Genomic DNA, 18,447 nt, shown 5'->3' on the forward strand with positions numbered 1-18,447 from the left:
CGGCTACATGGGTCACATGTTAAGGTTAAGCTGTTAGCAGAAGGTGTGCAGAAATGCTTTGTAGATTTTGAAGACAGGGTTAGAGGAGAGGGGAATGTCTTGTTGGAAGTGGGACAAGAGCAATTCTCGTTTGAGTTCCAGAAGGAAGACAGAGTTAGGGTCTTTCGGCTGGCTAGGGTTGCCTACCTTTACCTGTGCTGTTCTCTGCAGGGCTGTGGAGTCGGTACGCCAAACCTTCGACTCCGACTCCTCTATTTTTCTACTGTCCGACTCAGACTCCACCCAAAATTGCTTCCGACTCCTGGAAAGTGCTGCAAATGTCTTTTTAAATTGGAAGCTCTCATAGGAACATTTTTATCACTGCCTGAATATGCGCTGATCTTGGCATCACAGCATTTGTCTTCATCTGGGTCCTGTGTCATACACTGACACAAAATGTTTTCCATCTTGAGTTATGGTGAAATGCTCAACTACAGCTGACTTCATGGGAAGCTTCTTTGATGTTGCGAATTTATATTTTTTTTAAATTGTCAGTCAAAATTTATTTTTAAGTCGGAGTTGGTACATTTCTTCCGACTCCACCCAAAATTGCTTCCGACTCCACAGCCCTGGTTCTCTGCCTCACTTCCTTCCGTTGTAAACTGATATGCTCAGGGAAGCTGACCTGCCCCCCTTCCTTTGTCTTCTTCTTCCACTGTCCGAGGAGAGAGGAGACATCTCTGTCTTTGTTCTTTCTCCTGAGCCATGAGGGCAATACCCAAGTCTGGGCATTGCACCTCCAACGTAGTTAGAACTAGGTGTGCCTTTCCTATCTACTATGTATTTCTATAAATAAAGTAGCTTTTCTTATTTTACTAAGTCTTAAGTCTCAGTGATCTAGATGCAAGGTAAAGCCTGCTTCTTAGGTAAATGCACACATTGGCACATGCAGCTCTGACCACTGAGTTACTCTCCATATGCATAACATGTCTGGAAACCAGACAGTTTGTGGTAGAGGTAGTAGTACCATTGAAGATGTGACTAGCTGGAGGAGCAGAAGGGGAGAGGTTCTGGCACTAAGTATTTGCACATGTTCTTACTGAGATGGTAAAACAGTATGCAAGATCTGCCACTTCAGATATAGCTGTGGTTGGGGTCTGTAGCAGTGCTTCCCCTTCAACCGCCCCTCCTACATACAGAAAATGAGCATGTCAGAGGAAAGGCTAGGTTAGAAGCCTTCTCTGACATCTAGTTTTCTTTGTGAAGATAATATTTTTTCTAGGAAGGAGCATTCATTCCAGTGAGCCACCCCTACCCTTTTGCAGGCTAAAGTGGTACAATCCAGATCAAGGATTGCCATCTCAGTGAGAACAGGGTCTACTTCCTAAATGGGTGGGGAACCTCAGGTTTGGGAGCAAAATGTGGCTCTTCTGATCTCTCTGTCTTGGCTTGAGACTATCCCTAGGCTACGTCCCTCATCAACCTCCTTGAGTGCTTTTGCCTGGCTGGAATGTGTCCTTGATCTGTGATAATGCCTTTTGCCTGTCATAGTGGTGTGTCTAGAACCCTCAGACGTCTGCTTAGCCTACTATACCAAGTGTCACATCTGCTGCTCCACCCACTGTTGCCTCTGGTCCCACCCACCACTGGCATGTGGTTCCCTGGAAGGTTGCCCATGAGGGAATTCTACCCTCAGATGTGTAATTAAAATGTCATAGGAAGCTGCCTTATACCAAGTGAAACCGTTGGCCCATTGAGCTCAGGACTGCCTACACTGAAAGGCAGCAGCTCTCCAGGGTCTCTGTTGTCCAGCCCTACCTTGAATTGCCCGGGATTGAACCTGGGACCTTTTGCACATGACACGTTTGCTTTCCTATGGAGGCACGGCCTCTCCACTCTGACTCTCTCTCCCTGGCAGAGCTCTCCAACTCTTAGCTATTTTGCCTTAACCTCATATTGCTCTCTTGTTGTCAACAGGCTACATCCAGAAGATTAAATCCGGGGAAGACTTTGAATCCTTAGCATCACAGTTCAGCGACTGCAGCTCCGCCAAGGCTGGAGGAGACCTGGGTACTTTTGGAAGGGGTGAGTAGAGCCAGGGGTTTACGCGGGGGTGATTCTACTGCTCCCCAAGCAGAGGAAGATTATAAAAGGGAGGGATGCTGAGCTTGTCCCTCTCTGGTGAGAAGTTTCTTTTTTTCAGACACCTTATGAGAAATTGTGTTACTTAAGAAACTAAGTCAACTGGATACCTTGGAATACAATGAATCATAAATTCAGTGTTCAGAATCATTCTTTCATATTGTAAGCAAGCCTTTAAACTTTAGGTTCTCCTGTTTGAAGAAGTATACATGGATTGAAAATAGCTCTGTTCTGAGCCCCAGACTCAATGGATTATTCATGGTTCATAACAGTGCAGGCATTGCTGGACAGATGGTGCATTATGGAACAGAATCCTCGGCACAGTTTAAGTGGTATTGACAATAGCATCGTAGAGAGAAGGGCTAGCATCTCCTTATTTTTCTTGTATGAAATGTTAGGGCCCCTGTCCACTCTCTGTCTTGGAGGACACAGCCCAAGTCTGATGATAGCTCTTGGGGTGTCCTGAGACTCCTCCCACACTGACAGGGAGAGACTTTCCTCATCATCAGTCACAAGTTCTCTAGATGGGTGCCCCACCTTGGTCTGTGTCTTCCCACTCCCTGTCTGAGTTAACAGGTGCAGTGGTTGCCCTGGGCCGTGGCTGACCTTGTCTCCTTATAGCTCACTTATAGAGAGGGGAGCATTGGAATGTGCATGCACCAATGTCAGCAGCATTGCATCACTTCCAGACAACCAGCAGTGCCAGGATAACAAAGCAAAGCCCCCTGCAATGTGGCTCCCTTAAGAAGCTATGCTTCTTGGGATTTCCCAGGATTGAGTGCCGTCTTGTCAGATGGCAACTGTTGCTTGTGGGTGATACTGTGAGGGAATGCTGTTGCTCTCTTTGGCTTGAGTGTTCTCAGAGTGGTGAGCAAAAGGATCTCTTGCATCACACACACAGCTAAGCATGCTTCTCCAAAGCCAAGGACTCAACAACTTGGACATTGCAAGGTTGTGACATCCTCTTCTTGGCTGTGTTTGACTCACAGTGACCAAAATAAAAAGCAATGCAGAGTTGTTCTGAGCATGCACTGTTGGGTGTGCGTATGTGCATTGCTCTAAGTCTATCTGGACTGTGTGGTCTTGTTGTGTTTGTGTGTGTGACGCCCTTCCCTGTCTCCCTGTCACGTTCCTACCTGCTTGTGGCTACTGCCTTTCACTAGGCACCACCAGGGACTCCCCCAGTCCGGACTGTCCTTTATATGGTTTCTCTCTCCGCTCTAGCACAGATCTCACTAGATCCCCCTGCTAGGCAGCACCACCAGTCACGTCCTGTAACCAATATTCCCAGAGACTTTTCCTGAGTCTCTCTCTATCTGGTTACTTTTGTGACTGCGTGCTTATGCTGTTCCCAGCGCCTTTGTATCTATATAGATAACTCATATAACTCTGGGTTGCGCTGGATACTTGTAATGTTATTCTTCTTCTCTTCACCGCTGCCACCATTCGTTACTGTTTCCCTTCAGCCTTGGTAATTACCTTGCCCTCCCTTCTGGTCTGTGAAAACCCCAGCCAAGGATCAGGCCTTCGGTAAACCAAAATAGTATTTATTAAATATCAGAAATAACAAGATTACTTTTATAATGGTACATAAGCATATGGTTTCATCTATTCCTGTGATACTTGTCTTATTATTAACTAGAACTCCAGTTCCCTCTTTCTCCACACTCTCCTAACATCCACTACCAAACACCGTCTTCCTCTCACATCCACCAACTAACACCCACCTCGATTCAACTGTCATTCTTCCATTTATACTCCCAGCCATTCAAACGCTCAGCCAATCATCCAGCATTCTACTGCTCATCTACTGCCCCCTCCTCTTTCACTCCACTTACCATATATCTTCTATACAAACAGCACTTACCATATTTACATTAATACAGGAACATCACAGTGTGCTCTTGAAACTGAAAGGAGTTTCAAAAGAAAAAGACCCTTGCTGGGTGAACAAAGTCCATGGACATTGTGGTCTTTGCTCTTGAACAAAGTGGTCACAGAAGTTCAGTTGTTGATGTGTTCTAGGGCGTTGTAGGCGTAGTACTGCACCGTCGGCATTCTTGCTCCCAAAAGGATCATGGGGAATTGACTGGTCTTTTCCATCTGTTTCAACTTAAGGCCTTTCTGTGCTTCATTCCATATGATTAAGTTTTCTGTCTATAGTATTGCACCAGCTGAGGCACGGCTTCCTCCCTTCAGTTGGCTTCCACTGTGTGTTTTGTATTAAAGGATACCTGCCCTTGAACGATTTCACCATGTGGAGGCTGCTCCCCCTGCTGCTTTATACATTTGATTAATCATCTGTCCTAGCCCTTGACATAGCACAATAGAGCTGGAAGGAGTACTGTGGGTTATCTAACTTTGCTCCAAGATATGTGAGCTAGATGTATTGGATCATGCATTTCTGTGGTTTCATCCTGATGTCCTGAATGTACTGGTACTCATTGCCTTTGTTAAGTCCAAGTTTGCAGAGAGAAGCTTGGGAAAACAGTGAAGTGTCCAGAGGTGGCTAGGCAGGGTTTCTGTTGCTTAAGGGTAGAGCTTCAGTGCCTTGGGCCGCTCTCCAATCTTCCATGGTTTGCATTACTTTCAAATCACAGCATGGCATTGGTTGTATCCAGTGGTGCCCCTGTGCTGACAAAAGGAACAGTAGTTCAGTGGCTTCCATCAGTGGAACAGGAAGGGAGGTAATAGTTTTGCTGATTTTACCCCACCTCTGCTGCCCTCTGCACCATCTCCCATACTGTTCTGAAGAGTGCCTCAGCCCTCTTAAATAGATTGGGCGGGGGGGGGCATGGGGGACTACAAGGGGGATTGACAAAAAATAGCCTTCCCTTCGCACTGTCCTGATGGAAGCCTCCACTGGATCAAAGTGCCTTCAGTCACTCTCTTGTGTTTAAAATTAACAGAGGTTGTAGCTCAGTGAGAGTGCACCCTGTTTCCATGGGGAAGGTCTTCCAGTGCAGTCTCCATCATTTTCCAGTAAAAAAGATTGCAGGTAGCAGGTGAAGCCTGACACCTAGGGACCTGCTGCCAGTCAGAGTAAAGACGGAGCTGGATGGGCCCATTGTCCCTCTTAGTATCAGCAGCATCATGGGCGCACCAAGAATAAATGAAGCATGTACCCATTTATTTGTTTATTTTAAATTATCTGTTTGGCTTCTGTTCATCATGGGGAGCAGCAAAGAGCAATCCAGAGTGCTGAAGACTTTCCAGTTTGCCAGTCCTGTCCCACCTTTGAGCTTCTGAATTCTCCAGAAATTGTAAATTGCTTAGACTTAGAGATTGCTTGTTTGTTTGTTTTTACAATCAAGCAGTATATAAATGTTGTTAAATAAAATAAATAAAGTGTAATACACTTTCAAACCTAAAGGCCAGAAACTGGCTTTTGTTTTGAAAACAAAAGCTGAAATTTTCAGGATGCTGAGTGTTGTGCCTGATGCCATTTTCTGCATTTCTTAATGAGCAAGGCTAGCCTTCCCACAGGACATAAAGGGATACCACCTAACCGCTTGTCTCAAGGGGCCACAGAGCCACCAACTCCATGGTGCCCTTTCTTTTGCTGTTTTTGTCTCATTTGTGAGGAGGGATGATGCTGATACTGGGATGCATGATTTGAGGTTCTCCGGTAAAACTCTATCCCCTGCAAAAGTAGCTGCTGTTTTGCCTCCAACTTGAGTTAGGCATCATCTTGCTCTGAGGCAATGAACAAGTTTCTTTTTGGCTGCACTCTCTTTTGTAAGATGGGTTCTTTCCTTTTGGATGCCTCTGGGGTGCAAATCTGGACTTGGACTGCAAGCATTTATCAGACTAGTTTTAGAATTTGTTCATTATCAGTGATGACATTCCAGTTGCCCCCCTTGTGTCCAGTTTGGATCCCATAAAAGCCAGTTTAATTTAGCAGACATCTTTATTTTAAATGATCAAGTCCAGATTAATGAGTCAAGTAGACTTTGGCACACCATGTGATATCTTTCAGGAGCATACTGGGGCTTAAAAGCTGCTCAGTAGCCAACGCCCCTCCTGACTTGGATAGACTCATCGTATGCTCTCACTTCATATGACTTGCCAGAAGAGGGAGTGGGTGGGTTGCTGTGGAGAGCCTGATCTGTATGCTGAGTGGCATGGCAAGTTATGAGATCTCCCTGTGTGCTTCTGATGTCATTTGTGGGTGTCCTCCAAGGCCCAGAGGTCATTTTAGCCCGCTTTGGAATCTCCCTCAGCCCCATTTTGGAATCTGCACCTTTCATGCAGACTCTAAAACAGAGGCCCCAGCAGTAGTTAAGAAGAGGGGCTGGGCTTTTTAAAAAAAGTTAGGAGAAAAAAAATACTAAGCTACTAGGCTTCTCTTATGTTGTAATGAGCCCATCTCTAAGTTGGTCCTGGCATACAGAATGTCAGTTTGCAGGACAGGTGGAGCACGCAATTTCACCCAGTATACAGTATAACCATAGCTCTTGTGGACACTTCCCAACACTGCAACTCTTAGAAAGACCTTTGGATGTGTTTGTTCAGCTGCTAGCCAAGATGCTGATATCTTTATCCACCCAAAACTTTTTGTCAGGAATCCAAGTCTTGATTTGCATAGAGACACCATTTTAATTATTCCTTGTCTTCATTTCCATGCACAGCATCATCTTGCCGACAAATGGCAGCAATTTTGTCCTGAGTCAAATATTTCCTGCTTGTTTGTTTTTTTTAAAAAAAGGATGGTTGCTAATACTGGCACTTTATAGATTGGGAAGTAATGAAACGACCATTAATCTTGGGCTGCCGGTGACTAGTAGTTTGATCTCATTTAGAAACTGTCAGCTCAGCCATGATCCTGGGTGACTTACTGAAGGAGATTGTTTTAGATAGATGAATAGTATGTAGCCAAGCTGCAAGAATCTCTTCTGTCCACTGGATGGCACTAGTGGCACAAGCAGCTGCTTGGCTCTTCTGAGGCAACACCTTCAATCGCTTCTTACTCATGGCGGGAGGCTGCAAATCATAATTTATGAGAACTATGAATCCTGGTTACATTTAGAAATGGAACGGCTCAAACATTCCAATCTATCTTCTTCAAAAAATATTCTAAGTAATTGACGTTTCCTCTTTTGGCTTTAGTGAAGCCTGGGCTGGGAGGCTAAACCTGTTTTTCCTCATTCTGAAATGAAGATCTCTCAGTGTGAGAGTGAAATTGGCTTTCAGAAAGATCAAGTGGTGGAATGGGGTGGAGGGATGTGTATTCTGAGAGCAGGTATGGGGAACCTTTAGCTCTCCAGATGCTACTGTACTACAACTCCTATTAGCTCCAGCAAACATGGCCAATGGCCAGGGAAAATGGGAGTCGTAGTTTATATCATCTGGAGGGACAAAGATTCCCCATACCTATCTAAGAGATTGTGTCTCAAATTTGATGGAATAGTTGGTCACACACACGCGCACACACTCCAAACTTGTTTGTATAGATGAATGTGTCACCCTAGAACCTACCTACCAAAATCCCACACCCCTGTGCCCTTTGGCCAGGGCTGGCCCCAGGCATGCCGGGGCCCTTGGGCACCAGCCTGCCCTGGCCCCCGGCACTCCCCTTCTGCGATTCGTGGCAAGATTGGTACCGCAGATCACAGAGCGGGAGCTCCCAAGCCATCCACCATTCTCCCGCTCTACTTACCTTTCTCTCTGTTGTCTTTTCGGCTGTGCGCACTGCGCGCGCAAGGTTGCCATCAATCAAGATGGTGGCCAAGGTTTCCCTAAGAGGCTGAAGCCTCTGCTGCCATCTTGGTTGATGGCATGCCATTGCTGCCATCAACCAGGATGGCGGCAGAGGCTTTAGCCCCTTAGGGAAACCTTGGCCGCCATCTTGACTGATGGCAACCCTGTGCGCGCAGCTGCAATAAACAGCAGAGAGAAAGGTAGGTGAAGCGGGGGAATGGCGGGTTGCTCGGAAGCTCCTGTCCTGCAAATTGCAGAAGGGGAGTGCAGGGCCCTTGTAGCCCCAGGGACCCTCAGCCAGGGCCCCACCTGGCCGCCCTTTAGAGCCGGCCCTGCCTTTGGCTCCTCTCTGCTCACCTGATGTTTTGGAACATCATTTCTCTCTGACATCCTTAGACTGTGATTCTTTATCTCCAGCCTGAGATCTCTGGGCCCATGGCAATCCAATACCCCAATGACTCATAGCTTGAGAGAAGCCTTGCAATATAGCTTTTTAATAAGTCTGTTGCCAATAAAGCACATTGTAATTGCTTCTAACCTTCCCTTGTGGTATTCCATGCCATCCTAGACTCCCATCTCATCCCCATCCCCGGGTATGCCAAATGCTGGATTTGTAGTGTGAGAGATTTCATTTTAGTTCTGTGGTTTGTCTTTCTAATATCTTGTTGAGGGCCTCTCAGATATGGACTTTTTAACCTTTCCCAGGTGAGCTACCGTGCTTGTGGTTGATCAATGTGGTAATCATGGGTCTCCATATTATGTATACACAATTAGGGGAAACAGCAATGCTGAAACTGCTGAGCTATGCTTTGTAAATAAAGGTCATGTCTGAGAATTCTTTGCAATATTGTTTAGTTTCCAAAGAATAACCAATAACGTAGAAACTTATACTGCTACAGCTGTCATAGCTTCTCCCAGGGAACCCTGGGAATTGTGAATTTCTGAAGCTGCTGAGAATCCTATTTGATATCCATCACTCCCTGGCAGAGCTACAGTTTTTCAGGGTATTGTGGGCATTCATGACAACTGGAACAGTTTGTACTGTTGTCATCCTGCTGGTTTTAATTTGGGATTCTTCTCATCCCCCATCCCCAGTTGATTTAGGGGGATTTCACAATAGCTGCCTTTGCAACCCAACATTCTCCAGATGTTTTGGACCAAAACTCCCATCAGTCCCAAGCAGTGTGCATTTTTAGATCATGCAGGTATGTGGCGGGCGGCATCTTAAGAGGCATTCCGTCCTTTGTGAGAGAAAAGGACAAAAGCTGCTTCTAAGATGGTGGCTACAATTGGCAGTTTTTATAAATGTATTAGCTGTGATATGTAATTCAACTTCCCACCAGGATAATTCCTGAAACCTGTCTGGTTGGTATTAATTTGTCTTGAATCCTTATTTGATATTATCTAATTACTTGAGTCATGTGCTCGTTTGTGATTCGGCTAACCAAACAGCATGGATGCTTATTTTCATGGAGAAATACTGTTCTTGCCAAATAACTGTGCATCCCAGAAAGTTGTGGATGCTTGTTTGAATACTTTAGTTATCTTGCTGAGTGCATGTGTCCAGAGAAATCCAATTATTTATGGCCAAGTAATATTTTTGTGTGTGTTACAGCAACTAATTAGTATCCATATTTGTTCAGGAAGTATGTGTATTGCAGAATGAGAAACGTAATTACAATTAATGATAAGCTCAATTACAAAATGAGAAACAATTTAAATTATTGATTTAAATTGGTCTTTCTTTTGTGGGTGGTGGTAATTTAAATTAATTCATCCTGGACCCATTCTCCATGAATTGGTCTAATCTCCTTTTTCAAAGCCATCTGAGCCAGTGGCAATTGTCACATCATATGGCAGTGAATCCTAGAAGTGCCGTTTTGTGTGAAGAAATAGCGAAAGAGAGCTGCAGCACTGAAAGAGGCAGAGAGGGCTTTCTCTGTTTCTGCTTATACGGTTTATAATTTTATAAAGCTTTCTCATGTCCCCATTTAGTCGTTTTCTAAACTAAAAGCCTCAAATGCTTTTGTGAGGGATGTGGAAACTGTAGTCCTCCATATCCCCCCACCCCCCTTCCTATACTCAGCCCACAACACCAGACCACCTCAGTGTGGTATAGAGTTAGCAGAAATCACCCTTGGCTACCCTTGCCCAGATAAAACAAGCAGGGTTGTGCTTTGGCAGCAAAGCACTGAAATGATTTCTTACTGCATATGCACACATATCCTCTAATATCAGAGATGGGCAGACTTCAGGCTTGTAGGATCTACCTTTTTTTAACTAGAATCCTGAGATCCACCAACCACAATCTGGTGCCAAAAGTATAAATTTAGGATTAAAGAATTCTGAGGCCAGGAATATGTGTTGAGTACCAGAACTAAATGGTTCCATTTGAAAATCCACACTTGGTTATCATTCTTCCCCAACTTTTTAAATTTCGGTTGAATAATTTGTGGGCTGATGGTGGTGAGGACTCTTGGTTGCTGCTGTTGTTAAACAATTGGGAGTTAGAAATTCTGGCTAGTTTATTCCAAATTACCCTACCAGTGGATCCCTATCTATCTTCTGCCCACCCGTGTTCTTGATCACTGTTGGTGGGAAATCATTTTTTGGGGTGCTCTCCATTCCATGTACCCATTTTTAATCACCAAGGTAAGTATGTGCCTTGGAGTTTTACAGCCTTGGATAGCTGTCCCTCTCCCCCTGCAGCCCTCTCAAACATAATGCTTGTGGGAAACAATAGGCTGAAGTCATAATGACTGGTCCTGGAAGAGGAAGTTTAGAGCTGCAGCTGGAAAAAAAGACACAAATGGATTTAAAGCCTAAAGTAAAATATATAAATTCTACCCAGCCGCCTCAGAGGTACGCTGCATCTGCGATGCACTGCCTGTGCAGAGCCTGCAAAGAGATTAGTATATCACTCAAATGTCTCCCTTTTTAAAAGGCAAAAAAGAAAAAAGTCCTGCCAAATATTCATTTGTCACGCTGTCTTTCAGCTTTCCATACTCGTCTCCTTCAGCAGTGGCTTGCAACTCCTAGACAAGGTCATAAACTTACATGAGATTTATTTGGTCTCTTCTCACCTGATCCCTGTTGTGTTGGGTATCTCAAGGTAGCAAGTGCTTGTGAAGACTTTTGGTGCTGAGGTCAGGCAACAGAGCTGCTTCCCTGTTCTCTCCTTCCTTTGGACTTCCTGGCACTCGAGTCTCCTGTGGAGGTGGTGGCCTTTTTCAGTAGTTAAAACCTTCATTGTTTTGATCTGGGAGCTGTAGACTCCTGAACCATCTTAAATGTATTTATTTATTTGATTTATATCCAGCTATTTCTCCCAGTAGGAGCCCAGGGTGGCAAACAAAAGCACTAAAAACACTTTAAAACATCATAAAAACAGAGTTCAGAATATATTAAAACACAATAACCATTAAAAACATATAAAAACAAAACATCTTTTAAAACATTTTGGGGGAAAAAAGCTTTAAAAACATTTTTAAAAGGTTTAAAAATATATTAAAAAGCAATTCCAACACAGATGCCATTTGTTCTTTTGGGGTGCCTCAGCAGCTTGAAAACTGCCTTTCCCCAAGCATTTCTTTAGCTTTGCCTATGGTTCCAAAATGAATCCCCCAGCATCTGGGTTGTGGGGGACAGCTAAGGCATGAGTGGCATTTGTAGCACAGTCCCAGTCTAGGCTGAAATTAGGTCCAGACAGGTGAGAGGGAACAAGGCTGAGGCATGATTGAGGAGGTGGACCTGCCCCAGGTTGTAGAGAGGCTCACAGAAGGAATAGGGTAAGGAAGGAGCAGTTGTAAAGAGAGGGGAGGCGTAGGGAGCAAGAGCTATCTCTAAGGCAATTGTTAGTCCTGTGGACCAACCCAGAAATAGCCTTTTCCTGCTTTTTCCCCCCTTCTGTCTGATGGGGGACCAATGAGGCCCAGACAAGCTGGGAGGGGAGAATCTCAGGCATGCCTTGCTAACTTCAAGAAGACTGTTTTTGTCCCGGAATCTGCTAAGTAGCTGTCATAGTTAGGGCCATTTAGCAGACTCCGGGTGAGACAGAGCAGAGTGGCTTTCTCACTCAAATGCCCCTTCTGTCCAGCAGATGGTTGTCCCCAATCATACACCCCTTTGTATGATTAGAGCAAAGGTATGCACATGAATACACACATCCAAACTATGAGTATAAAATCCCATATGTTGGACATTGTCTGCTTGCCAATGTGGTCACCCAATTACTTGCCCTTGAGTACTTGCATGTCTGATTTGTTTTCTTGTGTTTCTATGAACCAGCGAGGACAAAATCTTCTAGTATATTTATTTGGTGCCACCACTGGGGGCTGCCTGGCACTGAGCTGTGACAGGGCATTTTCAGTGGTGGCTTCCCGCTTGTGGTATGACCTCCTTAGGTGCATCTGTGTCTATCACTGATGATTTTCAGGAGGAAGTTAAAAACATTCCTGTTTACCCAGACTTCTGATGGCTGAAGGAGATCACTGGATGGAACAATGTTTTTAAACTGTAACTGTCTTTTAGAATGTTTTAAACTGCTTTTAGAATGTTTTTTCTCTTTGTAGCTATTTAATTGTTTTGCTGTGTTTGCTACCCTGGGCTCCTTTAGAAGGATGGGCGGTATATAAATTTAATAAACAACCATAACAATAGTCCTTAACATGTGTTTTTATGGCTTGGTTCACTTGATCTGGTGTCTTTTATCCTCTTGGTATTTCATTGTAATCTCTCTTCCATCTGACAGGTCAAATGCAGAAACCTTTTGAAGATGCCTCATTTGCTCTGAGGACTGGTGAGATGAGTGGACCAGTATTCACAGATTCAGGGATTCATATCATCCTACGTACGGAGTGAAAGTGCCTTGGCGCGACACACTTGGAAAGGAAAGGGTGGCGGGAAAAAGGAAAAAGAGAACCTTTCTTCCAACCTCTCTTTGCGCTCTCTATCCCCAAACAAACTTCATATCTAGTCTTTTTATTATTTTATCCCCCTCCCCTGGTTTCATATCTCAGTACCTTCTTTGGCACCTTAACACAATGCCTTTCCCCACCTGTAGAGATGTATGGTTAGCTGAGGCTGAAAACGCAATCAAAACCAAGAGACAGTACCATCTTTCACAGGCATGGCAAGGAGGATGTTTTAAAGAAAATAAATAAATAAATAAATAAATCCACAGCCGCTTGAGTCTGATATTGACGATTTCTCCAGTTCAGGAGACATGTCTGTGCTACAGGGTCATACTTCAACGCTTTCGCTCCATATCCAACTTATAATAGAGTTATTTATTACAGGGCTTCACCGACAGTGGCAAAACTTAGCTCTTGGTGTTTTAGATAGAAAGAAAATCTCTTCAGCTGGTGTCCATCATTGTTTAGGTTAAAAAGTATTATCTCCTCCCCACCCCAATCAATTTTTCTTGCTCAGAATTCAGTGGCATTTTGTTTTCCAGTTGACCAATCATTGATAAATTGCTCTTGGATACATAATGAAAGCCATACTTTTAGATGGCCTGGTAGATTCCCTTTAAATTTGAGAACCAAAAAAAAAAATACACAGTGCCCAAACTGAGCCATGAGAGTGCACACATGCAGCCCATTGGACATTCTCATTTGCTTCCACAGAGGGGATGTTTTCCATACTTGTTAAGAGACATGTAGGTTGCATTGCCTCCTCCATAGAAGTGAATGGGGGAGACCTGCTTGGGCAGAAATTCAGTGTAGGCACCCGAGCATAGGACTCTGGATCCAGAGCCCTGACTTTTAACCTGCCGTGTGTTGGCTTTCAGTATGCTTCCACATTGACTTGGAGATGCCTTTTTAGGATAAGCAAAGACATTAACCATTGTTACCCTTCCCATTCATCTCCTTCCTCTCACCTTCCCCCAATTTATACATATGTAAAGTTATATTAGGAAAAACTATGTCAACCATTCCTGTGTGTGGTTCTTGATGTTGAAATGCTATCCCAAGGGAGGGCCATGAGAAGTAGACTTCCAGGGTTTTTTTCTAAAGAGGCAGGTCATGATCCATTTGTGGTTTAAGAAAACTGTAAACTCACACTTTCAGTTACGCTACATTGCTTTTTGTTTAGTAAAATCAATAAGATTTCTACCAAGTTCCTCACTTTGGGTTTGATGCAAGCAAGCTTTGTGTGTGTGTGTGTGTATATATATATATATATATATGTATAGAGAGTGAGTGTTACAGTTCTCTTATGCAAGAAAAATAAAAAAGCCTCGCCAATCAAATATTATCATAGATTTGACCTTGTCCTTTTTTCTTAACACATTGCTTTGCTGTTTTTCTTGCACGGTTAAGCATAAATTAGAACCCTTCAGGTTGAAATAGGACTCATCTCCTTAACTGTTAGACCGAGCCTGCTCAGCTTGTGATACACCAGGCCCAAATAGAGCTTACCCAGCCGTTAATTATGCCTTACTAAGTGCTTGACAAGCCTCTCGTTTTTGTTTGATTTGTTGAGTTGAGCAGGCAGGGTAGGTGGGTGGGCAGGTTTGTCAAGGGACACCATTGGTATCTGCTGGGCTGTGTTCAGTTTGGTCACAGCTGTGCAGGCTTTTCTTGAAAACTTGAAATTATTGGAACAAAATAATTTGGTGGAATTTCTCATCATAGGGCTCTGTGTAGGCAGAGCTGGAGGGGTCCATGGAATAAATTCAGTGTTCGTTCCAGGTGTCAAGTACCCAGTTTACTGGAGGATGTATGTTGATATTGCTGGAGAGGATTGCTGAGAGGGAGATAGTATGAACAGTCAGTGAAAGGTAATGTTTTCCAAGGTGACCAAATGCCTTGGACTAGTCATATTTTGTACCGCAGTGTAAATGGGCTTTGAGGAAGGGGGTAGTGGTCTAGGGCTTGCCACATTCCAATTAATTTTATTAGCAGTGTGATGAGACTGAACATCAGAAAGAGTATGGCTTGGTTAAAATATTTTTTCTCCTCTTAAGTAAATCGTTTTACCTAGGCTTTGTCCAAATCAACCTGAGATGAACTCAGCCACTGCTAGTCCTATACATTCAGAAGTTGGTGGTAAATCAAACTAATTTTGTGTGTAAGAGATACGTTCCATTTCCAAATTGTCAAGCAGAGACTTAGGCTGTGAGCACACTAGTCGCTTCAAAAGCAGCAAGAATGGTTTTTCTGGCTGCATTTTGAAATGACCTTGGCTGGACACACCTGCCTTCCCCACTGATGATTTCAGATCTTTCAGGACTGCCCACACGAAAGTGCTGGACCAATCACTGTCTCTGCAGCAAAGTGTTTCCATTGGCCACACCTGGAGTTGCAAAATCTGTCTGAAACTGATTTTTTTTTTTAAAAAAAGAATTAAATTTAAGATTGGAAAAAATGAGAAACAGAGAACCAAAATTGACAGATCTTTCTATCCCTAATTTTGGCCAATTAGCCATTTTTACATTGTGCATCATTCTGTTTCAATTCAAGTGAAGAAAAAATCATTTTTGTATATTCTCTATGACATAAATATATGTTTGAAGGATCTGAACCACTTGAAAGATTATCTTGCCCCTTATATATCCAGTCGATCGCTGCCCTCTGCAGGGGAGGGCTTCGCAGATACCATCTCATCGGGAGGCCCATTCCATACAACATAGGAATTGGGCCTTTAGTATTGTGACACCTACCCTTTGGAGTTCCCTCCCCTTAAATATCAGACAGGCACTGTCTCTGTTATCTTTTTGGTGCCTGCAGAAAACCTTCCTCTGTCAATAATACTTTTAAGTAGAGACCTTATTCCAGTCTGTGTGTGTTGGAACTGCTTTTTAAGTTTTTTCTAAAGTTTTTTAAAAAAATGTTTTTAAGATGTTTTATTTTTAAGGTATTTTAATATGTTTTTAGGGTTTATCACTTACTTGCTGTCTTGGACTCCTGGGAGGAAGGGCAGGATAGAAATTTATTAAATAATGATGATGATGATATTTATCAGTAATCCAGGAATTGATAAATGGATAGTATCTTGAACAAAAACTTGCATGGTACTCAAAAATTTATATACTACTTTCATCAATAGAAATAGGCCATTAAAATGAGGCTCAGTTGGACTATGACCTGGGAGACCAGGGTTCAAATCCCCACATAGCCATGAAGCTCACTGGGTGACCTTGGGCCAGTCACTGCCTCTCAGCCTCAGAGGAAGGCAATGGTAAACCTCTGAATACCACTTACCATGAAAACCCTATTCATAGGGTCTCCATAAGTCGGGATCGACTTGAAGGCAGTCCAGACTGATTTCTACACTATGATAGAATGTTTGCACAGCAGTGGCACGGTGGATTCAGAGGACCAGCAGGCTAGTTGCCATGTAGAAGCTAACTCTGTAGCAGCCTTCCCCATCCTCCTTCCCACAAATAAAAAAAGTGCAGATTTGAAAAGTTCGGTCCACCATATTAATTCAAAATCTCAAGAACCATCATGCAAAATTTGGTTATGATACCTTAAGAGATGTCCAAATGCATAGCAAATAGACAAAACAACTTTCCAAAATATATAGCAGATACTACTGTTTTACAGGAGCAACTGAACCTATGTGTGCCTTTCCAAACGTTTGTTCGAGGTAAATTCCCAGTGTCTGTTCATCACATCAAAAGGGCTCTCACTTTGGAGCAAAACATGTGCCTTTCAGAGCAGATACATCTGCAATATTCCAGGGATTGGGCAGTTACCCAAAAACTAGGGGTGCATGTACGCTGTCTTTTTTACTTCTGTGCTGTCTCTCTTGATGTAACTCTTCTGGTGAAACGAGACTGGAGCATTGGATGAAAATTTATCTCCATGACAGCACATGGATTTCTTTGTTTAAATCTCCCACCTGCAGGGTGACCAACAGGTGATATTTGAGGAGGGGAGAAAGGAAATTTGTCCCAAATAACCCTGAGGAGCACAGGATGGATGAGAAAGGGAAATTGATGTAATATCTTCATTAAAAAAAGTGTTGAACTGTTAGATTAAATATTGGCAGATGGGTAGCTTTTGAAGTAGCTTTTGAACACAGCCTTCCTTTCTGGAAGGATATGGGGTTCTTCATCCAGTGCTGAAAATCAGACTAACCTTCCCTTGGGCAAAGATAACTGGTCAATCCTTCCTCTGTATCAAATAGAAGACACAATCCCCTTTGAAATGGGGCGGGGGGGGAGAGCTGTGCTTTTTCTGTAACTCAGATTTCAGTGGAGGTTAGGTAGGAGAACATGCTTTATTTATGAATGCAATCCTAAATGGTGGCTGGTGTCACTCTAAAGGGCAGAAAACCTCTCGAACATATTACATGCAGTGCCTGCATTTTCACATAATCCTATGCCAAGCCATGAAGAAGCAATTGTGCAGGATTCCCGAGAGGAGACTGCAGCTGCTTTGTTCCTTTGCAGTCATTTTGCTGTTGTCCTGTGCTGAGCTAAACTGTGGGTTGGTTAATGTGCCATTTGAACATGGGCTGATGGATTAGCACTCTCCTGGCAAACTGTGAGCAGTAAACCTTGGTTTACAACTCATGGTTTGTCAAGAAAGAGCAAATCCTGAACCCGATGATACACTAAGCCAAACCATGGCTTGGTGCAGCACGGTAGCAAAATAACTAGAGGAGGAGCAACAAAGTGGCTATGATCTCTTTTCCAGGAACCTGCTCATTTGTGCTAACCATGGTTTGGCTTAGCTTTACATGCAAACCGCCCCAGTGTCTTCTCTTTTTCTCATTTGGGCAGCGTATAGGCACAGACCTGCTTAGCTTCAGTCAGAGAACTCTCATGTCGTAGGGCTGTCCAAGGTAGTATGAGACTTTAGTAAGCTGCTGCCTGTCAGAGCAGACAATACTGGGCTAAATGGACCAGTGGTCTATGTATACAGCAGCTTAGTTCTCTGGTTAATTTTCCCTGTTATTTTTTAAAGTGTTGTGTAGCTTGCCAATGATCAGAATTCACCTTCCACACATACACACCTTAAATACTCATTCAGAATTCAAAAGCTACTATCAAATAGCTTCAAACTTCAGATAGCAATGTGCAAATTTTAAATCTGGCTTGTTTTGAGTGAAAACATGCAATCCACAGTGGTTTTGGCTCCAGAGGATGTCATGATGCTCCAGGAGCAGAGCAGTGGGAACTGGGCCTAATTTTAACTGTAGGACAGGATAAAAAACATTTGCAGTCTGCCTTTGCCCAAAAACGTTTCTGACTCTTCCTACAACTGTTGGACAACTTGCTGGCAGCTGTTCATAATTTCTTGCAGTGGAGTGCCTACCCTTGTATTAGGACTGTGGGAAGGTCATCTGGAAACCAACAGAGGAATCCCATACTTCATTATAGTCAACATCTCCAATATGCATCAAGAGGAATTTACCGGCGGATAATTTCTGCATTTCTAGCAGAATAGTAGCGAAAGAGTATTGTTTTCTGCACAACTATTTTCTAGGTCACTGTGACGCCCTTCCCTGGCTCTCCCTGTCAGGTTCCTACCTGCTCGTGGTTACTGCCTGTCTCTAGGCACCACCAGGGACTCCACCAGTCCGGACTGTCCTTTCTTATGGTTTCCCCGCTCTAGCACAGATCTCAACAGATCCCCCTGCTAGGCAGCACCACCAGTCACATCCTATAAC

At 43.6% G+C, this 18,447-nt stretch overlaps 1 protein-coding gene across 2 annotated transcripts in view; it reads left to right on the top strand.

The window, feature by feature from the left end:
- PIN1 (peptidylprolyl cis/trans isomerase, NIMA-interacting 1) overlaps window positions 1-14,079 on the top strand; it is a 50,163-nt gene extending 36,084 nt beyond the window's left edge. For both annotated transcript variants that reach the window (XM_061614504.1, XM_061614505.1), the window contains exons 3-4: window positions 1,957-2,064; window positions 12,572-14,079. In XM_061614504.1, coding sequence (XP_061470488.1) covers window positions 1,957-2,064; window positions 12,572-12,681 — 218 coding nt within the window. In that variant the 3' untranslated portion in view covers window positions 12,682-14,079. The remainder of the gene's footprint in view (window positions 1-1,956; window positions 2,065-12,571) is intronic.
- The last annotated feature ends 4,368 nt before the right edge of the window (window positions 14,080-18,447 follow it).

This window comes from Rhineura floridana, chromosome 3 (genome assembly GCF_030035675.1).
Source record: "Rhineura floridana isolate rRhiFlo1 chromosome 3, rRhiFlo1.hap2, whole genome shotgun sequence".
NCBI classification, from domain to species: domain Eukaryota; kingdom Metazoa; phylum Chordata; class Lepidosauria; order Squamata; family Rhineuridae; genus Rhineura; species Rhineura floridana.